This window comes from Orcinus orca, chromosome 2 (assembly GCF_937001465.1).
Source record: "Orcinus orca chromosome 2, mOrcOrc1.1, whole genome shotgun sequence".
NCBI lineage: Eukaryota > Metazoa > Chordata > Mammalia > Artiodactyla > Delphinidae > Orcinus > Orcinus orca.
In genome coordinates, this window is record NC_064560.1 from 198490140 (window position 1) to 198517836 (window position 27697).

The window sequence follows — 27697 nt, forward strand, 5'->3', positions numbered from 1 at the left end:
ATCAGGTTATTAATTTTTTCAATTGTGGTAAAATATACTATATAACAAAATTTGCTGTTGTAAGTGTACAGTTCAGTGGCGTTAATTACATTCACACTGTTGTGCACCTGTCACCACTGTTTCTAAAACTTTATCATTGCCCCAAACAGAAACTCTGTCTTCATTAAATAGTAACTCCCCACTTACCCTCCACCCTCCCCCTGATAACCTCGAGTCTACTTTCTGTGAATTTGACTGCTCTAGATACCTTACGTAAGTGGAGTCATACAGGATTTGTCCTTCTGTAACTGGCTTATTTCATTCAGCGTAATTTGCTCGAGGTTCACCTGTATTGTTGCGTGTGCCAGAAATTCATTCCTTGTTGTGGTTGAATAGTATTCCGCTGTATGGCTAGACCACGTTTTGTTTATTCATTTATCTGTCAATGGAAATTTGAGTTGTTTCCACATTTTGGCTGTTGTGAATACTACTACTATGAACATGTGTGTGCAGATCCCTGCTTTCAGTCACTTTGGGTATATACCCAGTAGTGGATTGCTGAATCATATGGTAATTCTGTGTGGTCAGCTTTTTGAGGAAATGGCATACCATTTTCCACAGCAGCTGCACCATTTTGCATTCCCATCCGCGGTACACGAGGCTTCCAGTTAATCCACATCCTCGCCAACACTTGTTATTTTCCATTCTTTTTTATTATAACCATCCTAGTGAGTGTTTTTTGATTTGCATTTCCCCAATGACTAGTGACCTTGGGCATCTTTACACATGTGTGTTGGCCATTTGTGTTTCTTCTTTGGAGAAATATCTTTAAATTCATTGCCCATTTTTTAATTGGGTTGTTTTTACTATTGAGTAACAAAGCAAGAAGTATTAGATGCTAGTTTAAACATTTGAACACTCTTTTAAAAGTCACTATTGGACCAGAAAAGGTAAATATTGTAATTCCTGAGTCTTTCCTATCCCTTTAGTGGTCTTTCACAGGTTTCTTGTGAAATTTTAATTTTTATAGTTAAAAAAAATAGAAATTCTTAATACTGTATTCTTGAATTAAACTGCTTCTGATCTCTCCTTTCTTTTTAAGCTTTTAAATTCTATGTGTAGCCTCCCCCATCGCACCCCAAAATTCAGGAAAAGCCCCTGGTCATATCCCTCAGCTGCTGCCTGTGGAGGTGATGGAGGCTGCCCTGCTCTGCAGCCCCTTTCAGAGTGACCCATCCCCGTACCCCATCCCTGGGGTCTCCTCGCGCCTCTGCCTCAACTCTGTCCAACATTCTGGAAGCCCCCAAGAAAATGTACCAAATCTTATCAGACTTCAGTATCACACAAAGTATTTACTCCAACTTAGGGTGAGGATGTGTTATTTTATGCTCCTACTAAACTGAAGACATGTTCAGATAGGGAAAGAAAAATGAGATGGCACTGATAATTTAAAAAGCCCTCTTTAATATTTTTCTTCAGTGGTGACACATCCTTATTCCTATCTGTGTTTGATGGTCTTCTCCAAACTAAAGTACCATGTGAAGAAACCCTCACACATACCCTGCCCTTTTCCTATTTCAGAAATAAGGAGAGAAAGAGTGTGCAGTTTTCTGCGATGATTTCTCTTGGTGCATGTTTCTCATACTTTCTAGTGGCTAAAGAATTCACCGAATGTTACCCCACATTTCTCACGGCCTCAGGGTCCCCCCCCCGAGCCCACTCCCGCAGGTCCCGGTCCCCCGGCCCCGTCTGTCAGAGCCTGGTCCTAATCCTGCTTCAGCAAGACTCAGCGTGCGCATCCCACCCTCTTCTGTCTTCCACCTGAAAGTAATGTGAAAGCCGATAAAGTTTATAAATTCCCACGAATAACGCTAATACAGCTTCACAGGAGTGAGGGCTTTTAACTGCGCTTGGCTACAAGGCAGGAGACGATGTGCTGGCTTCGGTGGGGTCCTTCCATCTTCAATGGTAGATAGAAAACCCTGACTCGGCACGAGCACAAAGCTACCTCAAGCTCCCTACGCCCAGTCCCCAATATTTCCACCCAGAACCACTTCATCTCTTGATCTCCTGCAGCAGAGGTGACATAATTGCTCTCTGGATTACAGAAGGCAGATGAATTTTCTGCACATTAAAAATGTTCAGAGCCTCGCCTCAGTAAATTCCTTCCTTTGAAACTTCATGTATTATGACAACACAAAGCCCGTTTTGTCTTACTTCAGCATCGAAAGCATGTAGGTAATTAGATGAAGGTGTAAACTCTCGCGAAGGTGCTGGGAAGGGCAGTCGGCATACGTGTGCGTCTCGTGGTCCTGCGCCGGTGGCACCCCGAAGTCTGTGTGTGTCCAGGCTCAGGAATTTTTAAAGTCTGATCCGTTTAAAAGACGTTTGTTGCTCCTGTCTGTAACCTGTAACTACTATTTTTATTTGTAAACGTTGTACAGTGCCCAAGAGCTTTCTGGGCACGTCGAACACTTTTCCACCCACCTGTCTCTTGAGGCTGATTGAGTTTTACTCTGTGGCCTTTTTCCCTGGTGTTGCAGGACAGGAGAGGGGCTCCTTGGGATGCCAGACTCGCCTGCCTTCCCTAGCCACCCCCTCCCCCCCGCCCCGGGAGCAGGCCGCCCATTGGGTTTCCCCAGGAAAGCTCAATCCTGAAGTGCGCCCAGCCGCAAGCAGCCATTGTTGGCTCAGAGTAGCTTTCCCCGAGCGGACTCCCGCTCTGCAAAATGCAGGCACCCTCGGAAGCAGCTGAAACGTTGGGTATTGGTCATAGGTCATTCCAAATAGTGTGAAAAGTAAGCCCGGCATATACCTCTGATTCCAGAAATAATACCTTTTCCAGAGACATCAAACAGCTAAATCAATTGTGTCCTGTAGTTCACAGCTTAATGTATTTCTCCTAATAAAATTCCATTTGCCAAATGACGAGGAACGGTGGATTTGTGACGTGATTTGCATCTGCTGTGTTCTTAAAAGTGATGCCAATACACAGAGTCTAGTAGGTACCCAAACACCTGTTAAATGGTTTTGAGCAAAAAGTAGGAAAATCATTAAATGATGCATTTTAAAAAATAATCTCTATTTTTTTAAATTAATTAATTTATTTTTTGGCTGTGTTGGGTCTTCGTTGCTGCTCGTGGGCTTTCTCTAGTCACGCTGAGCGGAGGCTACTCTGCGTTGCGGTGCGCAGGCTTCTCATGGCGGTGGCTTCTCTTGTTGCAGAGCACAGGCTCTAGGCACGTGGACTTCAGTAGTTGCAGCACGCGGGCTCAGTAGTTGTGGCTCGCGGGCTTTAGAGAGCAGGCTCAGTAGCTGTGGCACACGGGCTTAGTTGCTCCGCGGCATGTGGGATCTTCCCGGACCAGGGCTCGAACCCGTGTCCCCTGCTTTGGCAGGCGGATTCTTAACCACTGCGCCACCAGGGAAGTCCAATAATCTCTCTTTAAAGACAGTCGTGTCATAAATTTTTACGTCAGACTTCAAAACTAGGAGCACTTTTAGAGTAAATTTTGGAGTTTTATAAAGTGTAAAAATGTAAAAGATTATCCAGGAGCCTGAAGGTCAAAAGCATAAGATAGAATCGTCCTAAATGAATGTTGTTGAAAAGCCCCTTGTTTTTAACCGCGGTGAGGACTCAGGCTGGCCTGTGAGCACAGCTGGCATGATCTGCAGAGCCAGAAATGACTAGTGCATGGAAACCACCACCAATCTGGAAGCATGAGCATTTGCAGTGATGTTCACAGCAGTCCTGAGGCCGGGGGGCCGGGATGACGCGTCCAGAGATCGCTGTGATAAGGCTAAACAGCTGCTTGAAGTAACCGGTTGCAGTTGTACAGTTAGGTGTGCAAGTATGTGTGTGTGCTTTACATATACGAACAAAGTGTTTTGGATCACTGTACTATTTTAGGTAGCTAAACTCTCAGGGGTATTGTTAATCTGCATTCCAAATCTGATATTTTGGGTGAAGAACCTTTCCTGGTAGGAAATTTGGGAACTGCAGGAACACGATAACAGAAAGGTTGCCCGGCAGAAGCTGCCTGTCTGATGGGCACGGAACACAGTGCCCAGCACTCACCAACCGGGAGGCTGCTGCCGCCCGACGGGACGTGCCTCGCAGGGAGCGGCTTCACGGGCCTGCTCTGGGTGGGGCCCCAGCCAAGGCCAGGCTGCCGCCCATTCGCTGCGGCCAGCAACTTCTCAGGCACGTGCGTGGGTCTAGTAATAAAGTCTTCTCAGCAGCCCCAGGGCGAGGGTCTTCGTGCCCCCAGACTTTGATGAGGGCTGTGGGGCACCGAGGGGTGGGCACCCGCCCGTGGCCACACACAGAGGGCTTGCTAGCATCAGTGCTTGACATCTCTCTTTCCGATGTGTTTTAGCATGACTGAAAACACTGTGTACGCACACTGTGTATGTATGTCTGTGTACAAATATATATGAACAGTCAGTTAATTTGAGAGAGAAGCCGATTGTGCCTCTGTGTATATGTCTCCACACTAAGATATATATATGAATTCACATGCTCTGTGTTTCTCCGCTGGTCTTGTTCTCTCTGAACTCTCCTACCTGCCTCTTTTTTTTTTTTAAGGATCTGACTCTTACTGAGATGGTAGTTAATCAGAGTGGTTCACATAAATTAAAACTGTGATTCTGAAGTATATAAAATTAGACCTACCTCTCTAATTATAAAAAACCTACATTCTAGTTTACTGAATCACTGTTCCTTCTGCAAGGAAAAAAGCGCCACCTTGTCTTGTGGCTTTGCAGAGGGGGCGCCTTACTGAGGAAACAGGGCGTCACACTGTGTTGTCTCTTCCGTAGGTGGTGATGGCACTCCTCAAGTACTGGCCAAAGACTCACAGCCCAAAAGAAGTCATGTTCCTAAATGAACTAGAGGAGATTCTAGACGTCATTGAACCATCAGAGTTTGTGAAGATCATGGAGCCTCTCTTCCGGCAGTTAGCCAAGTGTGTCTCCAGTCCCCACTTTCAGGTATGCGGCCCGGAGACGGTGGGCTCGTGTCACTTCCCTTTGGAGCTGGTAGGTCGCGGTGTGGAGCTGGTCATGTTTTGCTTCTCGGGTAATTTGAAGGTAATATTCAAGCTTTTGCTTCAGTGAATTTCAGAGTAAGATCCTGAGACTTCAGCTCTACAAAATACACTCTAGCACCTCGTCCCCCCTTGTCACTGAAAACGTGTTTCTCCATAAGAGTAATTAAAGACAGCTTCTCTGTAAACGACCTCTGGCTCTCTGTTCACTGGGTTCCCAAACGCACACAACCTTATTCTCCACAACTTGAGTGGTCGATGCTCACAGAGAAGATAAAACTGTTTAGCTTTGCGTTCCCTCCCTCCATGAGCTCTTCATTTCTGACATATACGAGTTTGCGTCCCTTTACGCTTTAAAAAACAGTAATGGTTCTGATTCTTGTACCTTCCACATTCCTGTGTGAGAGGTGCCTCGGTCATGCCACTTCCCACTTTTCCTGATTTCCTCCTCACACCTTCCAAGCCCCTTTCAAAGGTCATCATCCCCAGTGGCTTTTCCAGCCTGTCTGCCTTCTTTTAACATATTGGGGACCCCATCCTTTTGTATCGTTGAGACGGTATTTGTTGTGAACTCATCGTGAACAGGGTAGAAATCTAGGCACAAAAGGAGCAAAGCCTCACAGTCACCAGGGAGTCGGCAGCCCAGCGGGAGAGGGGAGATGTGTCCGCACAGCTGACATCCATGTCTGCGTTGCCGGCGGTTTCAGAACTGGCCGCCTCGGTGGCCTCCGCCCCTCCCGTGTTCCCTTGCTGCCCTCCCTGCTGTCATCTCACATCCCCTCCCTCAAGTGCCTCTGCAGGGACAGGCTCCGCCACCACCCATTTTAAGCGGAAGCCATGTTTCCGCACACATGCCAGCACTCCCTCCCGTCCCCTGCTGCTGTTCGCCACACGACTTAACACTTCTAGCAAGTCAGACAATTCGCCCATCGTTTGTTTACCCCCATAGAACGTAAGCTCCACGAAAGCAAGGATTTCTGCCTCACCTGGTTCACTGCAGAATCCTCAGTGCCAGACGGCACTGCCCGTGGTGTAGACGCGTAATAGATGGGCGGTGGATGGCTGACGGATAGGTAAAATGAACTCGTTTGACTTGTCTCCTCGGCATCTAGCCCATGTCTAGCCGAAATGTTCATTGAACTCATGAAAAAATGAGTGACAGTGATCTTGACAGACAGGAAATCATCTGCCTCTCTGTTGAAGGCTCTTCAGGATTACCATCTGTAGAGTATTTTAATTTGTAGAAATAATAATTTTCCAATCCAGTATAATTCATTTTGCTATTTACATATGTAATAGAGCACTTTGATCATCAAAAACAGCAGTCATGCCCTCCGTCTTTCAGGTGGCAGAGCGAGCGCTGTATTACTGGAATAACGAGTACATCATGAGTCTCATCAGTGACAATGCAGCCAAGATCCTGCCCATCATGTTTCCATCCTTGTACCGCAACTCAAAGACCCACTGGAACAAGTAAGAGAGAGCTGGCTGCCGTCAGATCCGGCCATTTTTAAAGTTTGCATATTTTGCTGATACTTCAATTGTGATTGAATCCAAGTCTGACTATCAGTTAAAACACAAGACGCTGACTTCTTTGTGGGCTGTGTCTTGGCCTTCCGTTCACGTCCTTATCCCCGTGCCGAGCCCACGTAGGGCGTATTGCCTCACTCCCCACCCCCCATCTCATCCCGGGTGGGGTCGGGAGCAGCATCTCCCGGGCCGCCTCTTAAGTTCCCTCCGGAACAGTTAAAGATTGTCACAACCTCAGGACTCAGTCCCTGCAGGGACACAGTGGCCACCCCACACGCGGGGGCCCCAGAGCCCTGCTGGCACTCACCCTGGGGAGCCAGAGAGAAGAGCAGGTAACCTAAACACCACTAGGACTCTTGACATCTGCCCCTGCTTCTCTCCTTTGTTCTCTCACTTGCTGAGGATGAACAGACTGATTTACTCAGTGGTCATCTCCCGAGACCTTAGCAGTCAGTATGGATGCCATGTCATTTTCTCTGCTGAACTGGTACTTGTGAAATGTGGGCCATTGAAATGGGCTGATAAGTCGGGAGAGGAAATAGTCTGTGGTGGAGGAGGGAAGGGAGACAGATCAAAAGAGATGAAGCATTCTGAGTTTCAACACGAAGCTTTCGTTACAGGACGATACATGGCTTGATATACAACGCGCTGAAACTCTTCATGGAGATGAACCAAAAACTATTTGATGACTGCACCCAGCAGTTTAAAGCAGAGAAACTGAAGTAAGTTGCTCCTTTCAGAAGTTATTCTTTCAAGGATTTTTTTTTCCTTAATTCTAAAAAACCTCTCCCATTAGTTTGTCCTAAAAAGGTATTCTTCACTTTAAAGCAAAATCAGCCCTTTTGTACTTGAAAAGCAAATTAAAACTTTGTTATGATAACTTATTTTCAAAGAAAACATGTTTAAAGTTAGCTATTCTCTGGGAATTCCGTGGCAGTCCAGTGTTTGGACTCAGCACTTTCACTGCAGTGGCCCCAGGTTCAATCCCTGGTCAGAGAAGTAAGACCCTGCAAGCCACACAGTGCAGCCAGGAAAAAAAAAAAAAAAAGTTAGCTGTTCTCTCCGTTACACTACTAGTTTAATCATTGCAGAAAGTGCATGTATAGTCACGAATTTAACTTTCAGGGTCTTTGCTTTTCTCAGGGGACACTTAAAGGCAATAACGTGTAGTAATTTTTCATGTTTGTCAGGCAGGAATTTGAACTGTATCCTGTAAGGTTTATATGAAAGAGCAGGAATCTTCATCCAGCATAGCTTTATTCTAATTTGTTGATCTCCATAAATTCGGGTGTTCTCTGGAATCTAGTGCCAGAGTCCCTCACAAAATCAGGGCCCTGCTCTCATGCTGTGAGGACTTCAGAACCCACATCTGTCCGGGGACAGGCTAGAACAGGGGTCCCCAACCCCGGTTAGGAACCAGGCCGCACAGCAGGAGGTGAGCAGAGGGCGAGAGGAGCTTCCTCTGCCACTCCCTGCCGCTCCCAGCCGCTCCCCATCTCTCCCCACGGCTCCCCACCGCTCCCCATCGCTCCCCACTGCTCCCAGTCGCTCACATTCCCAGCTGAACGATCCCGTCCCCAACCCCCAAGTCCATGGGAAAATTGTCTTCCACGAATCCGGTCCCTGGTGCCAAAAATGTTGGGGACCGCTGTGCTAGATGACTCTGTCCCTAGGCTATGCTCGTAACAGTATGATTCATTAATTATCAAAATCACATCTTCAGAGTCAGGTGTGGACTGTGAGCAGATCTGATTCTTTGTCACTTGGAGCCGAGGTGGACAGACTTTGAATGAATGTAATTCAAATTACAGTACATATATAACAAAGTGCCACGTTCTTTCCTTAGACAGTATGCGTTTACCTGTGTGCAAGGCCCTGTTACGGGTTCTGGCAACACAGCAGCGAATAAGACAAACAAAAACCTCTGCCCTTACGGAGTTTACATTCTGGGTGGTGTGGAAAGAGAAAGACAGCAGAATACAAATGAGTAAGACATAGTGTGTGAGGGACAGTGACAAATGAAGCAGGAAGGGGCACAGGGAACCGGCTGTGGGATCTTTAAGCCTTCAGGCTGCCCGGCCCATTCCTGCCTCAGCTGAACGCAGTGTTCAGGTGTGAAATACGTGAACATTGGGGCTTTTCTAACGGCGCATCCTCTTTCGTGGAACATCCCATTTCTGGAAGGGACCTTAAAGATCATGTAGCACATTTACTAGATTAAAAAAAAAAAAGAGTTGGTCCCATGATAAGTCATGTGCTGAAGGTCATGTGCCTTGTTGGTGTGGATGTACAGGCTGCGCCTCCGTAAGGACGTCTTCACCCGGTTCCTTCACACTAACGTGTGGTCTCACTTTTCATGGGTATGTAAGCTTCTCACCAAAATCATACATGTCCTGTGATGAAGCGACAAAACAAGGGGAAGGAAGGAGACATAGATGTGCTTGTGCAAGTGTTTCTAAGAGCTTAAATTCTTAGACGTGTTAAAATTTTGGTGTATTTATGTTTTTAACTCTTTTCCTCTAAGCCCAGTTTCTTTTTTTTTCCCGTTATGTACCTTGTGGTCACCACTGTGACGTACATGGAATAATACCAGACAGTGACAAAGGGGAATAGGTGTTGTGTTGCTGGCCACGTTCCCCCTTAACGTTTTCTCTCTTGAATTTGATTCTTTTCTCTAACACCAATGACATTTTACTATTTTTCAGAGAGAAGCTAAAAATGAAAGAACGAGAAGAAGCATGGGTTAAAATAGAAAACCTAGCCAAAGCAAACCCCCAGGTACTAAAAAAGAGAGTAACATGAAAACGTCTAGGGTGTAACTTGAATGTTTTTATGAGATAGGAGTGTGGATTCATCGTGAGAGGGGAGGGAAATCAATTTCACTAACACTGTATATGAAAATATCTGTAATAAAAATACTTTTCAACTTTGTACAAGTACTTATTTTGCCCCACAAAGGTTTTTACCACAGAATTGACATTTTTTTTATTATTATGCTTTTAAAATAAGATATGAACCTTATGAATACACTGTGGTAAAAAGAAAGTCAGGATACAAGCTCTGTTTTGGGCCAAGATTGTAATTTGCTTTCTCAAATGTCATAGATGCTGTAGTTCAAACAATATTTTCCTTTCTTTTTAATATCAAATTAATTCTAAAGGAAAAGAAATTAGATTTGAAATAGATTAAGTATGAAGTCAATGTCCTCTTTCCTAAAATGAGGTTTCTGCAGGCTGAGCCTTTCTTGTTAAAAGGTGACCGACTTCCGTCATCTTAGCCGCTAATCCTTTCTCCCATCCCAGCACGCCCTGGCAGGTGGGTGCCAATGACGTGTCTTCTGGAACTGCCAGCACTGAAGCAGTGTCCCCTGATGCATTACCTTGGGCTGACCCCCGGGGGCTGGGGGTTGGAGCCCTGTCCCGACAGACGTTCTTTCTGATGCTATGTGCCTGTCCGATTATCACTGAAAATCATTTGCCACACTAAGAATTCTCAGGCTGTCCTTAGCTCCCCAGAAAAAATTTTACTGTCTGAGGAAAGCTACTCGGCTACCCCTAAAATCCTAAAAGGTTCAATACAGTGAACCAGATTACAAGCTATCTATTTATTTTCTTTGGTGAGAGGTATGCATAAATCATTACTATCTCAGTTGCTATGTGGGTTTTCAATCTCTCTGATGTTTAATAAAAAGTGATATATGAATACAGAGTTAATACCTATATGACAACATACTGACTTGTATTCCCTCTGATAAAACTATAACCAAGACACAAACCATAGGAAAATTGAATGACATCCTTAAGTGTATGTCCTTGATGCCACCTGAAACAAGTAACTGGCGTTTTTCTAACCATTTTTATTCCATGCTCTTACACAGAAATGCTATTTTATGTGAAAATAGCATGTGAAACTGTGTAGTAGCTAATTTAGGTAGATAGCTATGGATATGTACTTCTTTTTTTTTTTTTTTTTTTTTTGCGCTACGCGGGCCTCTGACTGTTGTGGCCTCTCCCGTTGCGGAGCACAGGCTCCGGACGCGCAGGCTCAGCGGCCCTGGCTCACGGGCCCAGCCGCTCCGCGGCATGTGGGATCTTCCCGGAACGGGGCACGAACCCGTGTCCCCTTGCATCGGCAGGTGGACTCTCAACCACTACGCCACCAGGGAAGCCCCTGGGTATGTACTCTTAAGAATAGAATTTATGTTGAACATGAGGTTAAAATACTGACTGACGTTTGTTGTAAGACACAGTAAAAGCATACGTCTGGGGCAGTGTGGGTGGATGGACCCTGCCCGACGGGGCCCAGGCCGTCTTGCTTTGTCCAGACGGCCCCGTGCCGAGGGCAGACGGGTCCCCATCAGGGTCGTCAAGGACCCCGTCACACACACCCTTGAAATCAACACCCTTGAAAAACATGTAAACTATATACAGATCAGAGGGTCTGATTTTATTTATTTTACCTGGAAAATAGGAATAATCTCATAGAAAATCGCATAAAACCTTACATTACAAGCGAAGAGCTGGCTGTGACTGTGTTAGCAAAGGTGGCCTGGTTCCACTGCTGTGCTGTAACAGATGTTCCTTCCAAAATATATATTGTCCTCATTTCTCTTTTTCTGAACTTTTCCTAAGTGTTCTTACATCACATTTTTATTCCTTTGGCTGCTCTGTTTTATAATGTCTCGGGCAACAGCCTGAGTGCGGTGGGCTTTGCCTGCGCTCACCCCTGCATTGTGCTGTGGCGCTCTGACCTGAGCGCCGTCCTGCTCGCGTCTGCGTGTGAAAACCGTCTGTGACCACACCCCAGCAGGTCCTGTCCGCATGCTCCAGTCCACCGAGCAGTGTCTGAAACGGAAAGTACTTCGTGGGCTAATGTCTCCAAGTGGAAACGAGGGCCTTGGTACCTGCTGTTCACCCTCTCTCGAGTCCTTTCTAAATGGTAGTCGTTGCTTGCCATTTACAACAGCAGCAAAAAGTAAATCGTGTTGTGGGTAATACAGCTTGCGTGCCACTTCCGTAACGAAAACACGTAGGTGGGTTTTTGAAGCCCGATTCCCCATCTCAAATCTGCCGTTTTGAGAAATGATTTAATAGCTTCCTTATCTTAGGTGGGTTCCCAATCCCTCACTCTGTTCACTGGCGTGTACCTAGAAGTCTTCCTGATGCTGACCCTTGTGTTTTCACAGGCTAAGTCTTTCGTCTGCTTGGAGATGTGAAAGCAGGTCCCCGTTTAGGCCGGTTGGGATTTGGAAAGCTGTGGTCCTTCAGGATTTGAGTTGTGTCTGTTTTAGCAGTTGTGGCAGTTTAATTTTTTCATGGGATTAAAAAATGTGATTTAATTTTTTTATTTAATGTTTAATGTGATTTAATGTTTTTAAAGTGAAGATTTTAATAGTGAAGATTTCTAACGTAGTGAGGATTTCTAACATAAATATGCTTTTCCTAGTCCACCAAAAGAGGCCATGTCACAGTTTTGCTCCTGTCTCCCTTTTGTGGGGATCATGTGAAATGAAGACAAGGCACTTCTGTGAATTTTAAGTGCGGCTCTGGCTCAGTGTTTCTGCCCCTTTGCAATGACAAGACGACGCCCTAGGAGGCCCAGGGCACAGAGTCTGGCTGCCTGCCTTTCCTTTGGGAGATGAGCCTCTCTGCGGAAACGGGCCTTCCTTATTTCACCTGTCAAGACCTTCAGCCTCGGGAAGGTTTTTATTCCTAGTGAGAATCCTCTGCCCCCGAGCCTGCTAGTGACATCGATTTCCTATAGGCGTTTTGTAGCGTCCTTGTGCGTACTTTTCCTTGCCCTGAGCCCCAGCAGGGCCTCGGAGCCCGCACTGCTCTAGGCACGGCCGCTGGCAGGGTCCGTGTAGAGCGCTGGTGTCCTCTTGGTGCGGCCGAAGCTGAAGATCCCGCACCACCGCCCGAGCACTGCAGTGTCTCTGCTCTGTCTGCCCCGCCCAGCTGAGCCCCAGGGGGCAAGGCGCCGTGCAGACCCCAGCTCCCTGCGCCCAGCAGGTCACCACCTCTCTGGGCAGATGGGTGCCAGCTGCGTGTCCCAAATGCGCTTTCCCAGGATACAAAACTGAGAATGAGACACGGCCCCAGGTGTTAAGGAGAGGAGCCAGGATGGAAGCAAAGAGAATCCAGTCCGGGCGGTCGGATGATAGCACACGCTGGGGGTTGTGCCGGCAATGCTGGCGAGAGGCCTGGTCGCGCCTTTAGAGACACGTAAAGGAAGGCTGGAGGGTAGGGTGGCCACGGCGAGGCGTCCCCACGGCCCCAGGACCTTAGCCCCCAAGAGTGCTGGGCGCCCTGGAGGCGGAGCCAGCCGCTTAGAGGCTCACCTAAGGGGCTTAACCAGCCGGGGGCTCAAGGCAGGGGAAGGGGCGACTGGGAAACCGAGCTGCTCATAGACGGAGCGTCACTCATGGGGGAGGGTGGGTGTGATCTGTGTCAGGGACAAAGCTGGAGAGGGGGCAGGACCCGTGGATTTTATGCCCAAAACAGTGTGCAGGTGTCACAGCGTCATGCAGAGCTAGTGGCCTCGGCAGGCTTGCGTTTAGGAAGCTCTTCTGGACACTCGGGGGCTCCTGGGGAAACGTGGAGATGCCGCTGCTGGACGGGGCTGACTGGGGGGCGGCAGGCATAGCGCGCCGCGGGGGCCTGGGTGCCCATCGGGTGGAGGAAACAGAGCCAAGGGTGTGGCTCCCGCGAGCAAGCGGCGCATTTCCCAGGGTGGTGGAGAGGCTGGGCCAGGCAGCCACGGGGGCCGGTGGGGGGGTCGGGGGGGCGCGGGCGAGGGTCAGCGAGACCCTCGGGGCGTGAGGAGGGGTACAGACTGTCTTCCCAGCAGTGACAGAGGAGCGGGGGGCGGCCGGCACCACAGGCAGGGAGGGGCAGCTTCAGGGATGACGGTGGCCCCCGCGTGGCCGCAGAGCGGTCACCCACAGCCTGGTGCCCGGCGTCCCGTCGGAGAGGCGAGGCCCAGAGCCGCGGGGGTGAGCCGAGGGGTCGGGGGCAGGAGGGGCTGCTGAGAGATGAGCGGCCCTCTTGGTCGCTCGCACGCCTGGCAGGAGGGAGGTGGTGGGCCAGGCGGGTCGTAGGGGTGGGTGCCGGGTCCCCAGCCCAGGCAAAGGGGCTCGCTGTGGCCAGGAGGGCACGAGCCGGGCACAGGGCGTGGGGGAAGGGGTGCGAGGCTGTGGCTCGGAACCCCAGCTCCCCCTTCACTGGCCTGGGGCCCCGCGGCTAGCGTAGGTACCTCAGCGTTCCCGTCAGCCAAGTGGGATCATAGCAGACACTTTACAGGCTGTGCTTGAAATAGCGCCCAGCTCGCGGCAGACGCACAGAGAGTGGCCGCCAAATGCTGAGGACAGTCAGGGCCTTCCGTGTGCCTTAGCTCACCCGCGCCGTCACAGCCACCTCCAAAGTGATCTCATACCCACGTCCCACTCACAGAAACAAAGTCAGAAACCCGTCCTGCTCACAGCAGAGCCTGACTTGGCCCAGACCCCGAAGAGAGTGGAGTCCCAGGGCGCCCCGTGGGGAACAGGAGCGGAGCCAAGGGGACCCCACTGACACGTGGGCGTACCAGGCCTCCCGCAGGGCCGGCCACGGAGTTGCAGAGTGAGGTGCGAGCTGTGGGACCGATCGGGGTTGTGTTGTTTGGGAGGAGAGCAGAGAGGCTGTGAGTAAAAGGGTGTGATCGGTGATGGGGTTTAGGCGAGTCTGGAAAATGCCGAGATGACCAGAAGCGAGGGGGCAGATAGAGGAGGGCAAGGCTGTGCGCAGAGGTTGGGGGCTGGAGGTTTCCACGGGAAGCTTCCCGTGACCAGATCCAGGCTCACGGGGAGTCAGCAGGCTGGAGGCTCCAGGGTGGGGCGTTGCCCAGCAAGGGGCTGGGACAGTCTGGAGTGAGGCGATGCCCGGGGCCCAGGAGCTGCAGGTGTAGGCCGGGCAGGGAGCACTTCCCTGCACGTGGGCTCCCTTCAGGAGGGGCCGCGGGGGGTGGCCTGGGCCAGGAGCCCTGGAGCCGAGCCCTGAGCGCTGACCTGACCGAGAGTGACTCCGCGCTTTGCATTGCAGTACGCAGTGTGTAGTCAAGCGAGCACCATGAGCCTTCCGGTGGCAGTGGAGACAGATGGGCCTTTATTTGAAGATGTGCAGATGCTGAGAAAGACAGTGAACGAAGAGGCTCGCCAGGTAAAAGTGCACAGAGCTGAGCTGGGTGCGCTCCTTAGAGACTTGCTTAAGACGTGCCTGTGATCTTAGTGACGTGATAGACAGCAGTGCCTCCTGTGTATAAGCTAAAGTGAAAAATTCCATGGTGGTAATCTTACAGGAAACCTTTCATCCATATATCTTAGATCAAATTAGTAGAAACAGTTTTTAAGGATTAAGTGTGTGCCTGAAATGTCTTTCTTCATTTACTTTAACAGTAATAATCCCAATTCTTCACTGCAGTCAAATGTTAACGAGAGCAAAGACTCAAAGGTTTGCGGTGATGTCTTACCCCTCTGCGCCCTCTGCCCCCTTGCGACTTCTGCTCTGGCCCAGAGGCGCCCCTCTTACTTCTCCACAGTTACTGCCGGCCCCCGGGCCCCAGGACATCAGGCAGAGCCCTCATCCTCTCGACAGCAGGGTCACGCTGCCTCGCAGGCCTGTGCCAGGGTCAGGGCTCTGTCAGGACCCTCATGCAATACCCACACTCAAGTGGTTTTGTTTCCACTTTGTGGCGATACATATTTAGATCACCACCGATCCAAAGAAAGGCCCCTATCACTAAATGGGGAACCTTTGCGATTTAGGCTTTAAAGAGGGTAGTGGGTGGAGTTCCCACGTATAAGGAGCCTCGCAGTTGCTGTAGGTCTCTGATTGTACCTCCTGTTCTCAATCCTTGCAGTTGATAAAGTGCTAACTGGATTTGGGGATATGGCCCTTTCTGACTCTGAAACTTTAATCCCCTTTGAGCTAAGAATTCCTAAAGACATCCAGCACTACAATTCTGAAAAGTAACAAGTTAGGCTAAAATTATACTGCATACTGAATGCAGATGGTTTCTAGATGATAGTGTCATTCTGAGCTCAGACAGAGAGGGTTTTTTTTTTAACCTACTTGTTTTTAACTCAAGTAAATTGTATTCCCCACCTGATCAGACAGGATCAGGCATCACCAAGAGCACAGGCTCTAGACCATGCAGACTGCACTGCCCAACACGCAGCCCTGAGGCACACGTGACATGTGGCCGTCTGCACTAAGCCGTGCTGCAGCCCAAAACACACCGGGGAGCTCCCAGGCTTAGCGTGAGGGAAGGACCTAGAATCATCCCCTTCATAATTTTCTGTTACTGACAACATGTTGAAATGATAGTATTTTGGATCTACTGGGTTAAATTTCTAAAATATTATTAAAATAAATTTCATCAGTTGCTTTTCACGTTTTCGATGTGGCTACTAGAAAATCTGGGATTCCATATGTGGCCGGCATCGTCTTCCGACCAGGCAGCGCCAGGCCAGATGCCTTTCCCTTGATGCTTCCAGAGTAAAGCGCCTGCACTGGCCCGTCCTTGCCTCTTCCTGCCCGGCTAGTTCTTGGCCTTAGGTTAAGATAAAAGCAGGTGGACGCAAACACGAAACATACAGTGCAAGAACAGCAGTAACTCGTTTTTTACTTCATCCAGTTGGATTCCATAATTTCCTCGCAATATTCTTAGCAGTGAACAGATTGAATAAAAAACGTGAAAATCCTTATCTTTCCCTCTCTCTCTGGGGTGTTAGTTTTCCTACTTCTTAATTTTTTTTTAAACTTGGAAAGGAATTTGAGGCCACCTCTTTGATTACCATTTTGATGTTTTGGCTTCAGGTGGGCTAAAAGACATGAACACTGGCCTCGTTACTGAAGGCGGTCAGAGGAAATCAAAATCAGGGTCCCTGCTACCGGCAAGCCTGCCCGTGGGTTTGTGACCACATACTAGTCTTTAGGTCACTCGGGCCGTACAACGTAGAAAAGGAAACTGATGTCTAACAAGCCAGTCTTTACACATTAAATATTTTTAGGGTCGGAGGATTTTTCTTTTTGATAGGTACATCCTTGGACTTGATAATTAAAGCTAGGAAAAGAATAAACTATGCCCAAAATGTAAGGAACGTATTACATAATTACGTAATCTATGGACCTGTGGTTTCTGATTTAGGGCCTACTCTGTAGGAGATGAAGGAACGCAAATTAAAATAGCATTCTCATCTTGAGTAAGACTGCCTTTGAAAGTCAGCTCTAGTATCTCCGTGGTGGCCGATCTTCCAGCGGCCCTTGGAGGAGGGCGTGTCTCCCTCCTTCCCTGCAGGAATTATGAAGGAAGCAGCCTCTGTAGTCATCTCCTCATTAGTTGTGAGACACCACATGTAGACAGGACATTGCTTGGAGAGCTCTTTCAGTTTGCTGGTTTGTTTTCATGACTTTTGAAATTAGACTGTATGACTGAGTTTTCTGTGTAATTGACATTCTTACAAAAATCATCCCCCTACCCATAACCTTTAGATCTCTACAGATCACATTCCTGGGTTGGAAGACTCCATGCTATTAAGACGTCAGTTCTCCCCCCAAATTAACGCAATCCGGTCAGAATCCCAACAGGCACTTTTCTTTTTTTTGAAAGACATAGACCAGTTAATTCTGAAATTCACATGGAAATGCAAAGGACCTAGACTAGCCGAAATAACTCTGAAAAAAGAATAAAGTTGGAAGACTAACACGACCCAATTTCAAGACTTACTGTAGATTTCTATTGGTCAATTGAATTTCCCCCAAATATCAAAATAATCCCGCATTTCTTTGAAATGATTCGAATGTGGGCTCGGGATGCATGTGAGGTAAATGTCAGTGTTGCCGGAGAACCGGGAGAGGAGACCCTAATGCTAATGGAATGTACTTGGTTGGAATTTTGTCAGGAATTCAATTATCTATTTACCTGTCGGAACCATGATTTGGGTTTCTTTTGAGAAGATTGTGTAACCCTATATAGAACCTCCAAAATAAACTAGTAACGTTCATGTGAATGACATTTATATCAGAGACATTTAAAATGTTTTACAATTCTCATTTTTAACAGTCGGTCGGGAGGAAAGCAGTGTCAACCATGCAGTTAAGGAAGGTGTAGAAAGACGGAAGGTGGGAAGTGAAGGTATTCCTTACTCAGTACGTAGAAGTGTATTTAAGGCTTTTATATTTAGGAAAATCACTGACAATGTTATGTACATGAAGTATTTTCCCTTTTTTCCCTGTCATTCCAGCTTGTGATGGTGAAGACAAAGAAATCTGGTCCCTCAAGAGATTTTTGATGAGTTCTGTCCTAAATTCAGTAGTAAAACGTGTGCTCTTCTGTATGACCCACCCCGATGTCATTTTCCCATTTACTGTATAGATTTAGCCTTTCAGCGTTGCCATTTTGCTGCAGACAGAGGCCGTTTCTCTCCGGCTTGCACCTCCGTAGGGGCGTCTGGGGCAGCGTGTCCGTCTGTCTTGTCTGCCCACCGTCAACAGCATGCTCGGCCCACACATCCCTCCACCAGTGTCACTCGTCTAGAGGGACCGTCTGCATGATGTCCCACTCTCCTGCCTCCCCTTTTTCTGATTTTTTTTCCCGCCTTGTCGCTTGTGAAATTGCTCTCTGCTTTACACACTGGTTTTAAATGGCTATGCAGAAAGGCTCAGATGGGTCCATCACACTCTCTGTCCTTCCAGAAGCTTCCGGGGTCATGTTTGCCTTCTCAACTTGCATTTATTGGTTCCAGGCATTTTCTATCAAAATGTTTCTTCTCTTTGGAATGCCTGTTGCAGCATTTATTAAATATTTCAAGTATCGGAAAGGCCTGATTTTGTTTTGCTTCGCTTTGCTTTGTTTTACAGCTCCACCTGGAATGGACATAAAATTCAGGGTAGAATTTCCCTCTGAGTTTTGCATTGGTCGAAGGCAAACACGCTCCACAGATGAGACCACTCTTACAAGGACTGTGACCGTGACAGGCAGCCCCTCAGGGACGGAGGGGCCTCCACAGTCTCCTGACATGCGGGGTTGTCCTGAAGGCATCTTACATTAGTTCCCAGGAGAAAAATACCAGAATTCCTGCCTTTGCCATAAATGAACGTTAATATTCAAATAACAGTTCTAGAAATAATCCTAAAATGATGTCATGGAAAATTCCTTACAAACCTTGATATTATTGAGGTTGTCAGATACAAGTTTGCAAAGAACCCTAAGAAACATTAGCTCTGCAAAAGTGTGCACTTTTCATATATGGCGTCTGCAAGGCCTTGGCTATTTCATTAACGCAAAGAGAATTACACTTTGCATGTCGTACCACCGATGTTGGCAAGCTGGGTGCTGTGAGGAGTGGTTAGGGATACGTTCTTTCTGTTGTCAAGTGATTGACTTAATACAGGTTTTCTTCTGGTAGGAGTTTGACCACCACCACAAACGTAACTTCTTCTCATTAAATATAATCTCCCCTTTGCTGGAGACACTAAACAGAAAGGAAGACATGGTTCTGGTTAAAGTTCCTCATGCACTGGCAGCTTCCTGGACGCTGTGTCTAGGTGCTATAGGTGGCTCGTTGTTTTGTTTCAAAGATACTGCTATTGATGCAATGGCCCTACTCCAAAACTGAATAACTTGTTTAACTATTATGCGTGGAAATGGACACTTTCGGTGTATAAACGCCCCATATCAGGCCCCCCCCCCCCCCCGCCTTTCCTTGCAGACACAGATCTCTAAATCCCCATGCAAAAAGGGATTCATGTAGGGTTTTTTTGTTTTGGGGTGTTTGTTTCCGTTTTGTTTTGTTGAGTAAAACCAAAATGTCCTAACTTTAGGAAAAAAATGGAATGGAGATGGGAGTCTTATATCTTACCCTTATTAGGAAATATTATACAAATCATTAAATACAGTTTTTCTGAATTCTAGAGGGTTTTTCCCCCTACATGACCCATTTAATACCTCTCATTTTAAGTATCTTTTTTCAAATTTGATAGAAGTTTTAGACCTGTTATTTATTGGCTTCGAGTCCAGTTTAAGTATGTTATTCATTCTTTCTTTTTATTTACCTCCAAGGGAAATTTCAACTTCCTGAAATGCTTCTGGAAGGGACATAGCCATAAACTGACTTCGGTAACATTTTGTGAGATAGGAAGATTTTACCATTTACGGGATTTACTAAAACTGGTGAATTTGCAAAATAGCGGTACGAGATGCTCTGTACAAAACTACGCATTTTAGAAGACCACGATGCCAATATTATGCACGCCGTCCTTGGGTTACTTTTAATAAATGAGGCGTTCTTGGTTAATGAGGGTGATAAGAGACATCCCGCCCTTTGTGTGCTCCAAATCCCCAGGGAGGCGCTGAGTGTGGGCACCGCTGGCTCAGTGCAGAGCGAGCACACTTCCGGGTCGCTGGGTCTGTGGCCAACGCCGTGCGTTTTTATTCCAGGCACAGAAGGACCTGAAGAAGGACCGGCCCCTGGTGCGCCGCAAGTCCGAGCTGCCCCAGGACCTGCACACCAAGAGCGCCCTGGAGGCCCACGGCCGTGCTGACGAGCTGGTCCCCCAGGACGGGCGCTAGCCCCGACGCCGTGCGCGCGCCAGCCCCGCTCCGGTCTGTAGAAAGTACACGCTCTGTGTGCCATGCAAATCAGTTACACTCAAGTCAAAGCTTTCTCCAACCCCGTTCCGTAGGCAATAACATCCTTCCGCCTCAGCTCGAGACTAGGAGTTCAAACAATGGTGACCACCCAGGGCCACATGCCGCCCATGGTGTCCCCTGCACGGTCCCAAGTAAGCCGGTTTTCCAAAATCAGAGCTAAGGAAAGCACCCTAGTCATCATCTTCACGTTCTCCCCAAATGGAATTTGCGATCATTTAAGATAGGTGGTCCAATGATAATATCAGTGTTTTTCAAATCAAAGGAGCACTTTAAAAAAGTATTACCTACTTTTTAAGACTTTACAACCCTTGAGATTGTTTCCACGTGATTGTTAATGCCAGCAGTTTCTTTCTGGGGTTTTTTGGTTTGTTTTTGTTTTTTAATCTCATTGAAGTGGTTCCTTGCTGTCATCGTTCCAACACCGCTCAACTGGGAAAGTGACACGACAGTCCCCGGCCGCTGTCTTTTCCTGAGGTACTGCTTTACTTTGACCAATGCCACGCGTACCACGTCCTGCTGCTTCTGCGTATCGCTAAAGCCATATTTCCAAGTCTGCGGTCCAGGACCAGGATCTGGGAGTGAGCACGTAGGAGAAATTTGTTTTAAAAAGAGCTTTCTCTTGACTGGAATTGGAATTTTGAAGTGATGTGTTCGTGTTTTACTCTTTGCAGAATGATTTCTCTCTGCTTACACGTTGTTGCCCTTGAACAAGGCTCTTCAATTAATAAAATTATATTCTCTGAGAATTCCACATTTTGTAGAAAATTAGGACGAGATCATTTTGAGTGAGGCCAGCTCTCGGGCCTGATGCAGGCCACCGCTGCCTTTGGGCAAAAGTAGCAGGAACAGCGCCGTGGGCAGGCACCCCCCTCCCCGCAGTGTGGCCCTGAGGGCTTCGTGGAGGCGGCAGCAGCGATGGCTTCCAAGGAGTCTCTTTCTGTTGAAAAGAGCGCACGTAACAGATGCCTCATAAGGAAAATACAGCGTCTTGAGTTTTCCTCGGTCTTCAGTGCTGCTGAATATTTCAGGCTGCCTTGCATGGATTCAGCTTTTTGTTTGTCATGGAACAGCACGAGGAGAAAAATCTTTAAACTTAACGCTTTGTTCTTTATTTCTCTCCGGGTGGCCAGTATTTTGACTTACTTATCCTGCTTGAAAGCTATCTGAGATGCGTACTGCTGCTCTAAACCAGTGATTCTAGTTTCTTCTGTCTCTGGCATAAGATTCTATAACTTGATGTTAAATGTCTTGATGCATCAAAGGTAAAACGTGGCTTCTTTCAGGATCTGTTTTTCAGTTGAGGTCTTGGGAATCCACTCAGACGTTGTGAGAAGCAGACGTGGTTCCCTGTGCAGCTGTGGTACCTGCTGCCCGTTGGTTTCACTTAAACCCTTTGATGATGTTTATTTCCTTGTTTCCTGTAGGAAAATCATTTGGAGGGAGGGGATTTCTGGTGTTCCAAGCAAGTGCTAAATTAGAAGCTGCCCCGGCTGAAAGGGGAGAAGCCCTCTTTGTGAGCAGGAAGTATCCATCCACTTCACCATGATGAAATTTATCCTTTAAAAAAAGTTTAGATGCCTTCTCCTTTTGAGGGAAAAAGGGTGCTTTTTATTGTATAAAGCAGCGTCTTATGTATTTTGATAAACCATTGTTTGAACTTCTGTCTTTAGCTGATAGATTCTCAGATATACTTGGTTTGGATGTTCTCGGTTATGTTTGTGACAGAGGTTTCTGGGAAGCCTCTCCTCTTGCCCTAGGGAAAAAGCAGAACACCAGTGTTTGGGTGATGTGGAAAGCTCAGCGTATAAGAACATCTTTTTGTCTAGGTTTTACTTCTGCTCTTTATTGAAGACAAACATTCACCAAAAAGGGAGAAAAAAAAAAAAGTTTTGAGAGAAACTAATTTTCTTTGACAAGAGTATTATTTAATATTTTGGCCTATGAAGGTTTTCCTAGTTAGTACTCAGATTCCCTGTGCTAATTGTTCAACTGACATATTATTACATAGATACACTGTTCATTCTGTACCAAACTGATTTCAGAAGTACTACATTGAAAATAAACTGGTGACTGTTTTTCTTCATAAAGTTCTGCGTTTGGCATCTTCACTCTTTCTGAAATGTATCTGTACATCAGAAATGTCACTATTCCGAGTGTCTTTTTAGTGCAGCTTTAGTATGGCTTCCTTTTAATATTGTACATACATTGTACCTTTGTTTTATGGTAATGAGTAATAAAAATGTAGACTTCATATTTTGTACAAAATGTCCTATGTACAGAATAAAAAAAGTTCATAGAAACAGCAAAAATAGGTAAGTGGCACAATTATTTTTCTTTAGAAAATATCTGTAACTTTATGCTTTAGTGAAATGTTAAGTACCTACATATTTTTTAACATTTTGTAATTCAAAACTTTTTCTTTTGACATTGTTTATGAAGAGAAACTTCATACACTTGCCATTTAATATGCTCTTTTATCTAATTTTAAAAAAAACTCTACAAATGGTGTATTATATGGACTAAATAAAGAACATGTGAATTTTACTGCTCATCATGACGCTAAATTTAGCCATGGTGTTGGGCAAGCCGGTTCCGATCTCTGTCCGGCGACAGTTAGGGGCAGGGCAGCCCCGCCAGGGATACCGGCTGGAGTCCCTCGCTCAACACTGGCTGGGCGCCCACGCTGCCGTCCATCACAGCCACGTCTTTGCTGAGCCTTCTGTAAGGTCATTTTTCTACTTTTCTAATGGGAAAAAGTAGAGATGACCTTTTAACGACCACCTCTTGTTTTGTGAGTAGGCAAATGTGAATCAGAACGCTGTTTATAGAAATGGAATTATTTGAGCCCTAACCATGATGTTTAAAATTATTCTTGAAGAGACACTGAAGTCTGGAGAACAGAGTCGTGTGGCTAAGAATATGAGTTTGGGATCCTAGCTGATCCACCCCCTTCTTACTGGGGGCCTTGCTGTCCTCACCGGTGCTGTTACCGAAAGGTCGCTGGGGGCAGGCCCAGTCCCGTCACTGCAATGACCTCGGCCTCCCAGCAGGTGGGCTGTGACCCAAGCCCCTCAGTTCCTTTATCTGCCAAACGGTCCCTGTGACTCCCCCCACCCCAGGACAGAAGTGCAGAAGTCGCCCTTGGAGCTGGGGTGTCTAGGAAGGGGAGGTGTCTAGGTAACCAGTCGTCTCGGTTATCAGTCTGGCAAGGTAAGGGCCCAGGCAAAGTCTCCAGGGTGGGATTCTCTGGCAAAAGAGACTTCCTGACTTCACTTACTCGTTCATAACACGATGAACAGGCCCCCTGCCCAAACCAAGAAGCAATCCAGTAACCGTAACTTAATCTACGTCCCTCACGAGCTTTCTTCTCCAGCCTGGAGACCGGCATGACTTCATACCATAGCAAGTTGCTTCGTGGGTGAGGAGACCCAGGTCCCTGGAGGCTCAGTGAGCATAAAAGCCACGTCTCCCAATTCCTGGCCCCTTGCTCGTGCCGACATGATTTGAGACCCCAGATCTTCTCCACCTAAGGTGATGCTGGGACCGTGTCGGATCTCTGATGGCTGTGCACGGGTTCCCACCGCCAGTCTGCACACACCAGTGCCGGCCATGATAAAGGGCTCCCCCGTACTCAAGACGAAAGGGCAACGAGCCGGTTCCCTTCCATTAAAGCACTATCTATCCTTTAACTGACATGCTTTTCCTCCACTCTTGGCATTAAACCTTCAGGAAGTGGCAAACACAGGATTTCCCTGCTGGCGCCGTGGTAAAGAATCCGCCTGCCAACACGGGACACGGGTTCGATCCCTGGTCCGGGAAGGTCCCACATGCCGCGGAGCAACTAAGCCCGTGTGCCACGACTACTGAGCCTGGGCTCTAGAGCCCGCGAGCCACAACTACTGAAGCCCGCGCGCCTAGAGCCTGTGCTCCGCAACAAGAGAAGCCACCGCAGTGAGAAGCCCGCGCACCACAACGAAGAGCAGCCCCCGCTCGCTGCAACTAGAGAAAACGCAGCCGCAGTAACAAAGACCCAACGCGGCCAAAACTAAATAAAATTAATTAATTAATTTTAAAATTAAAAAAAATTTTAAATGGCAAACATAAATAGCAGTTTCTTAGTAATTCCCTACTTGAAAACAGTTGGCAGTACCGTGGGCCACCCTCCACCCCCCGGAAAAAATAATATGGCAACAGTGCATATCAGCCTCCTGACCTGTGGAATCTGGAATTCTGGGAACCCCTGGTCTAGTTCAAAACCCTTGTTTTACAGAAAATGAAATAGACCCAGAGACAGGAAAGCCCGGAACTAGTGGGCGTTGGCACCCGGTCCTTCGTACATATTTAATGGAATCTCAGAGTTGGGTGCTTGTGGGTCGTCCTTTATGTTGCCTGCCACTTGCATTCTTTCTAGGTTGTGAATTTTTTAAATATCTCTAGGAAAATGAAAGATTTACTTGAGATAGGCAACAAGCTTCATATGGAAATGTTTTTACTTTAACAAGTAAAAATTTAGGTATTTCCTGAATAGAAAAAAATGCCATATTAAAATCCAAGTTTCTCAGAACATTTGAGGAAAGCTTTTTGGAGTCATCCGTGCATTGTACAGGATGTACCAGAAATGCTCAGTCATTTATAACCACACATTTTCTATTTAAAAAAAAAAGGTACCTTTATTTTTCACCCGTTGCTCTTGCAAAACTTGAGTATAATAAATTAAAATCAAACACAGGCCCCCTAGAGTGAAGACTTGACCCAGGTGAAGATAGTGGAGAGAATTCCAATCAACAGATGTCTGTGCGCATGTGGGCGCTGGGCCCTCAGGGTGCCTGGGACGGTCTTGACACCCACACATAGAGGGGCCGGTGCTGGCAGGACGGGCCACACCTACCTGCCACCTCCCAGCCACGACCCTGCACTCTTCTTCATCCCAGGAATTGGTGCTGTCACCACTGCTGGTCAAACCCGGAACACAGCCTGGATTCTCCCTCCACTAGGGATTCTTAAATCCCAGAGACCGCGCCTCCCAGGTACATCTCTGTCCATCTGCCTTGCCCCGGCTTCCAGCATCCCCCAGACAGTGTGACGGCTTTCTCTCCAGAGCATCTTAAACGGTGATCATGTCACCCTCTTGCTTAAAACACTTGAGTGCCTTCACATGACACTAAATAAAGCCTGAACTCCTCGCCACGGAGGTAAGAATCTCTGCTCTGACTCCTGCTGACCTCTGCAACCCGTGTTCAATGTGTCCACTGTCCATCAGTGGCCTCCATGTCTCACCCGATGACCTCTTTCCCACTGCAGGGCCTTTGCACAGGCTGTCATGCCCATCCCATCCCCCAAAGTGGCCTGGCTGACTTCTTTTTATCCCACCAGTCTAAACGGCAATGTTTTCTCTGAAAGAGTCCTTCTCTGACCATCCTATCAAATTAGACACACCCGATACCCTCAGCCCACCCCCTCTCCTGCAGAGCCCTGATACAATTTGTAATTCTATTTGTTTCTTAGTTAGGTGCCTCCACCGTCAGACAGGGACCTCATCTGCTTTTGCATCGTGTGTCCCCAGTGCCCAGCTCTGCCCCGGGTGCAGACTTTGCTCACTTTGTCAGGCGAATGAAGGTGCAAAATGCTGGGATGCCCGCCGGGGAGGGACTGGACCCCTGAAAGAGGCAGGCCGTTGGGGAGTCTCGCTCACTGCTCATCCCGTCACGGGGTTTACGGGATGTGCCAGACAGTAATGGTGGTGATGAGCTTCACAGACATCCTGCTTCTACGGAGAGATGCCCAACAAGTCAGGATCACGACAGGCAGAGGGCGGGGCGCTGCAGGGGACGTCTCATTGGGCTCCGCTCAGTGAGGGTGGAGAATGTTCCAAGCAAAGGGATGTGTACAGAGACCCAGCGATGGGGGAGGCCTGAAGTTTTGCTGGTGCTACACCGTCACCAGAGGGACCAGGGAAAGCGGCCGAGGAATGAGGCTGCAGACATCGGCAAGGGCCAGCTCGCTGCGGAATGTGGACCTTAGCCGATAGGTGGGGGGTGGGAAGGTGGGGGGGCACGTAAGCCCCTCAAATTGAATGAGCTGGGGAGAGTGGGGGTCCCGTGCAGAAGAGCGAGGACCGGTCGGGAGGAGCCAGAGCCGCCTCAGGGTGCGAAGTTTCTGCTACCGCTGGGACTCGGGGCGTCTGGCCGTGGGGACCAGGCGGAAAGCCCCTGCGTTCCCAACGCCCGCGTGTCAAGGAGTCGGGCCGCGATGGCAAGGGAAGGAAGGCTGGTGGCCGGAGAAGGCTGTGCAGGGTCCCTCTGCACAGAGGGTGGACGGGGTGTCCACGTGCTCTCCCACCACCCCAGCGCCAAGCTAGGGGGCAGCCCGGGGACAGAGACTCAGAGGATGCGTGGCCTGCCCTGTTCTTAGCAGGAGCAAAGCTCGTGCCTCACCCGGGTGGCGGGGATCCAAACACTGCTCTCATCCTTCACCCACCCCTGCCCGCCCACACCCTTGACCAGACGCAGGAGGCACACAGGAAAGAGAAGCAGCAAGGTGACCCCGAGCTCAGTTGGGTGGCGCTGAATGGTGATGCCATTCGACCTCACGCATTTGGTCCATTCCCTCCACACACGTCTTTGTTGTATTCTGAGCAGGATGGCGCTATCCTCGAGCACCTCCCCTTGGGCAGAAGAGAATGAATTGAAGACGTAACTAACTAGCCCAGCTGCCTGGGGCCCGGAGGCAGGTGGGGTCGGGAAGGGTCTCCGGAGGGCTTGGCCATCAGGGGAGGCTGCTGACCTCGGAGAGAGAACCGCTGGGCATGGTGGGAAGCAGGTCGGAAGGTGAGGACGTGGACAGGGGACGTCTCAGCATCTTGGTGGAGACACTTTGGGGTTTAGGAAACCAGAAAACAGGCCCTGCTGCAGGGGGGCTGCTCAAGTGTGTTTGTGCATCAAGGGGAATAAGCCCATCATGGGGTCTGTGAAGGCGAGAGGGGCCTGGAACCCAGAGCACAAGTGCAGGGCTTGGTCTTCAACAGGAACAAGGACAGATTATCCATTGTAACAGAAGGAAGGCAGGGAGGGAGGAATTCATGTAGATGCATAGATTTGCGGCGGGTAGATGAGCGAGTTGCCCTCTGATCCCCTCAATGTTCAGTGAATTCTGAATGTCCAAATGAGGCTGTACTGAAAGTGAAACCGGTGGTGTGATTCTCTCTGGCCACATGGGAGGCCCAGGGTAGGGCGGCAGACCTTCCACCTCCCACCACCTGCTCGCCCCTCCTCCAGGATGAGGTTTTGCGATTTACCATTAATTCTCCCTGAAACCGGCTCTTGCGAGGACGCTACAGGTGATGACCCAGAATTCACAAGAGGTAGCTGGCCTTTCTCTCACTATAAAGGAGGAAAAAGAATCTGTTTCCTCTGACGGTGCCTCCCTGGGGTTGCATCCCCCTAAGCTTTGAA

At 48.2% G+C, this 27697-nt stretch overlaps 1 protein-coding gene across 15 annotated transcripts in view; it reads left to right on the top strand.

The window, feature by feature from the left end:
- The window catches only part of PPP2R5C (protein phosphatase 2 regulatory subunit B'gamma), a 131895-nt gene extending 109105 nt beyond the window's left edge, over positions 1-22790 (top strand). For 8 of the 15 annotated variants that reach the window (XM_033420368.2, XM_033420371.2, XM_033420384.2 and 5 more), the window contains 6 exons: positions 4801-4971; positions 6373-6500; positions 7178-7279; positions 9263-9335; positions 14636-14752; positions 20034-22790. In XM_033420368.2, coding sequence (XP_033276259.1) covers positions 4801-4971; positions 6373-6500; positions 7178-7279; positions 9263-9335; positions 14636-14752; positions 20034-20165 — 723 coding nt within the window. In that variant the 3' untranslated portion in view covers positions 20166-22790. Of the gene's footprint in view, positions 1-4800; positions 4972-6372; positions 6501-7177; positions 7280-9262; positions 9494-14635; positions 14753-17657; positions 17744-17838; positions 18409-20033 lie in introns of those variants that run through there. The other 7 variants (XM_033420390.2, XM_033420403.2, XM_049706336.1 and 4 more) reach the window with 6 other exon arrangements.
- Positions 22791-27697: the final 4907 nt, after the last annotated feature.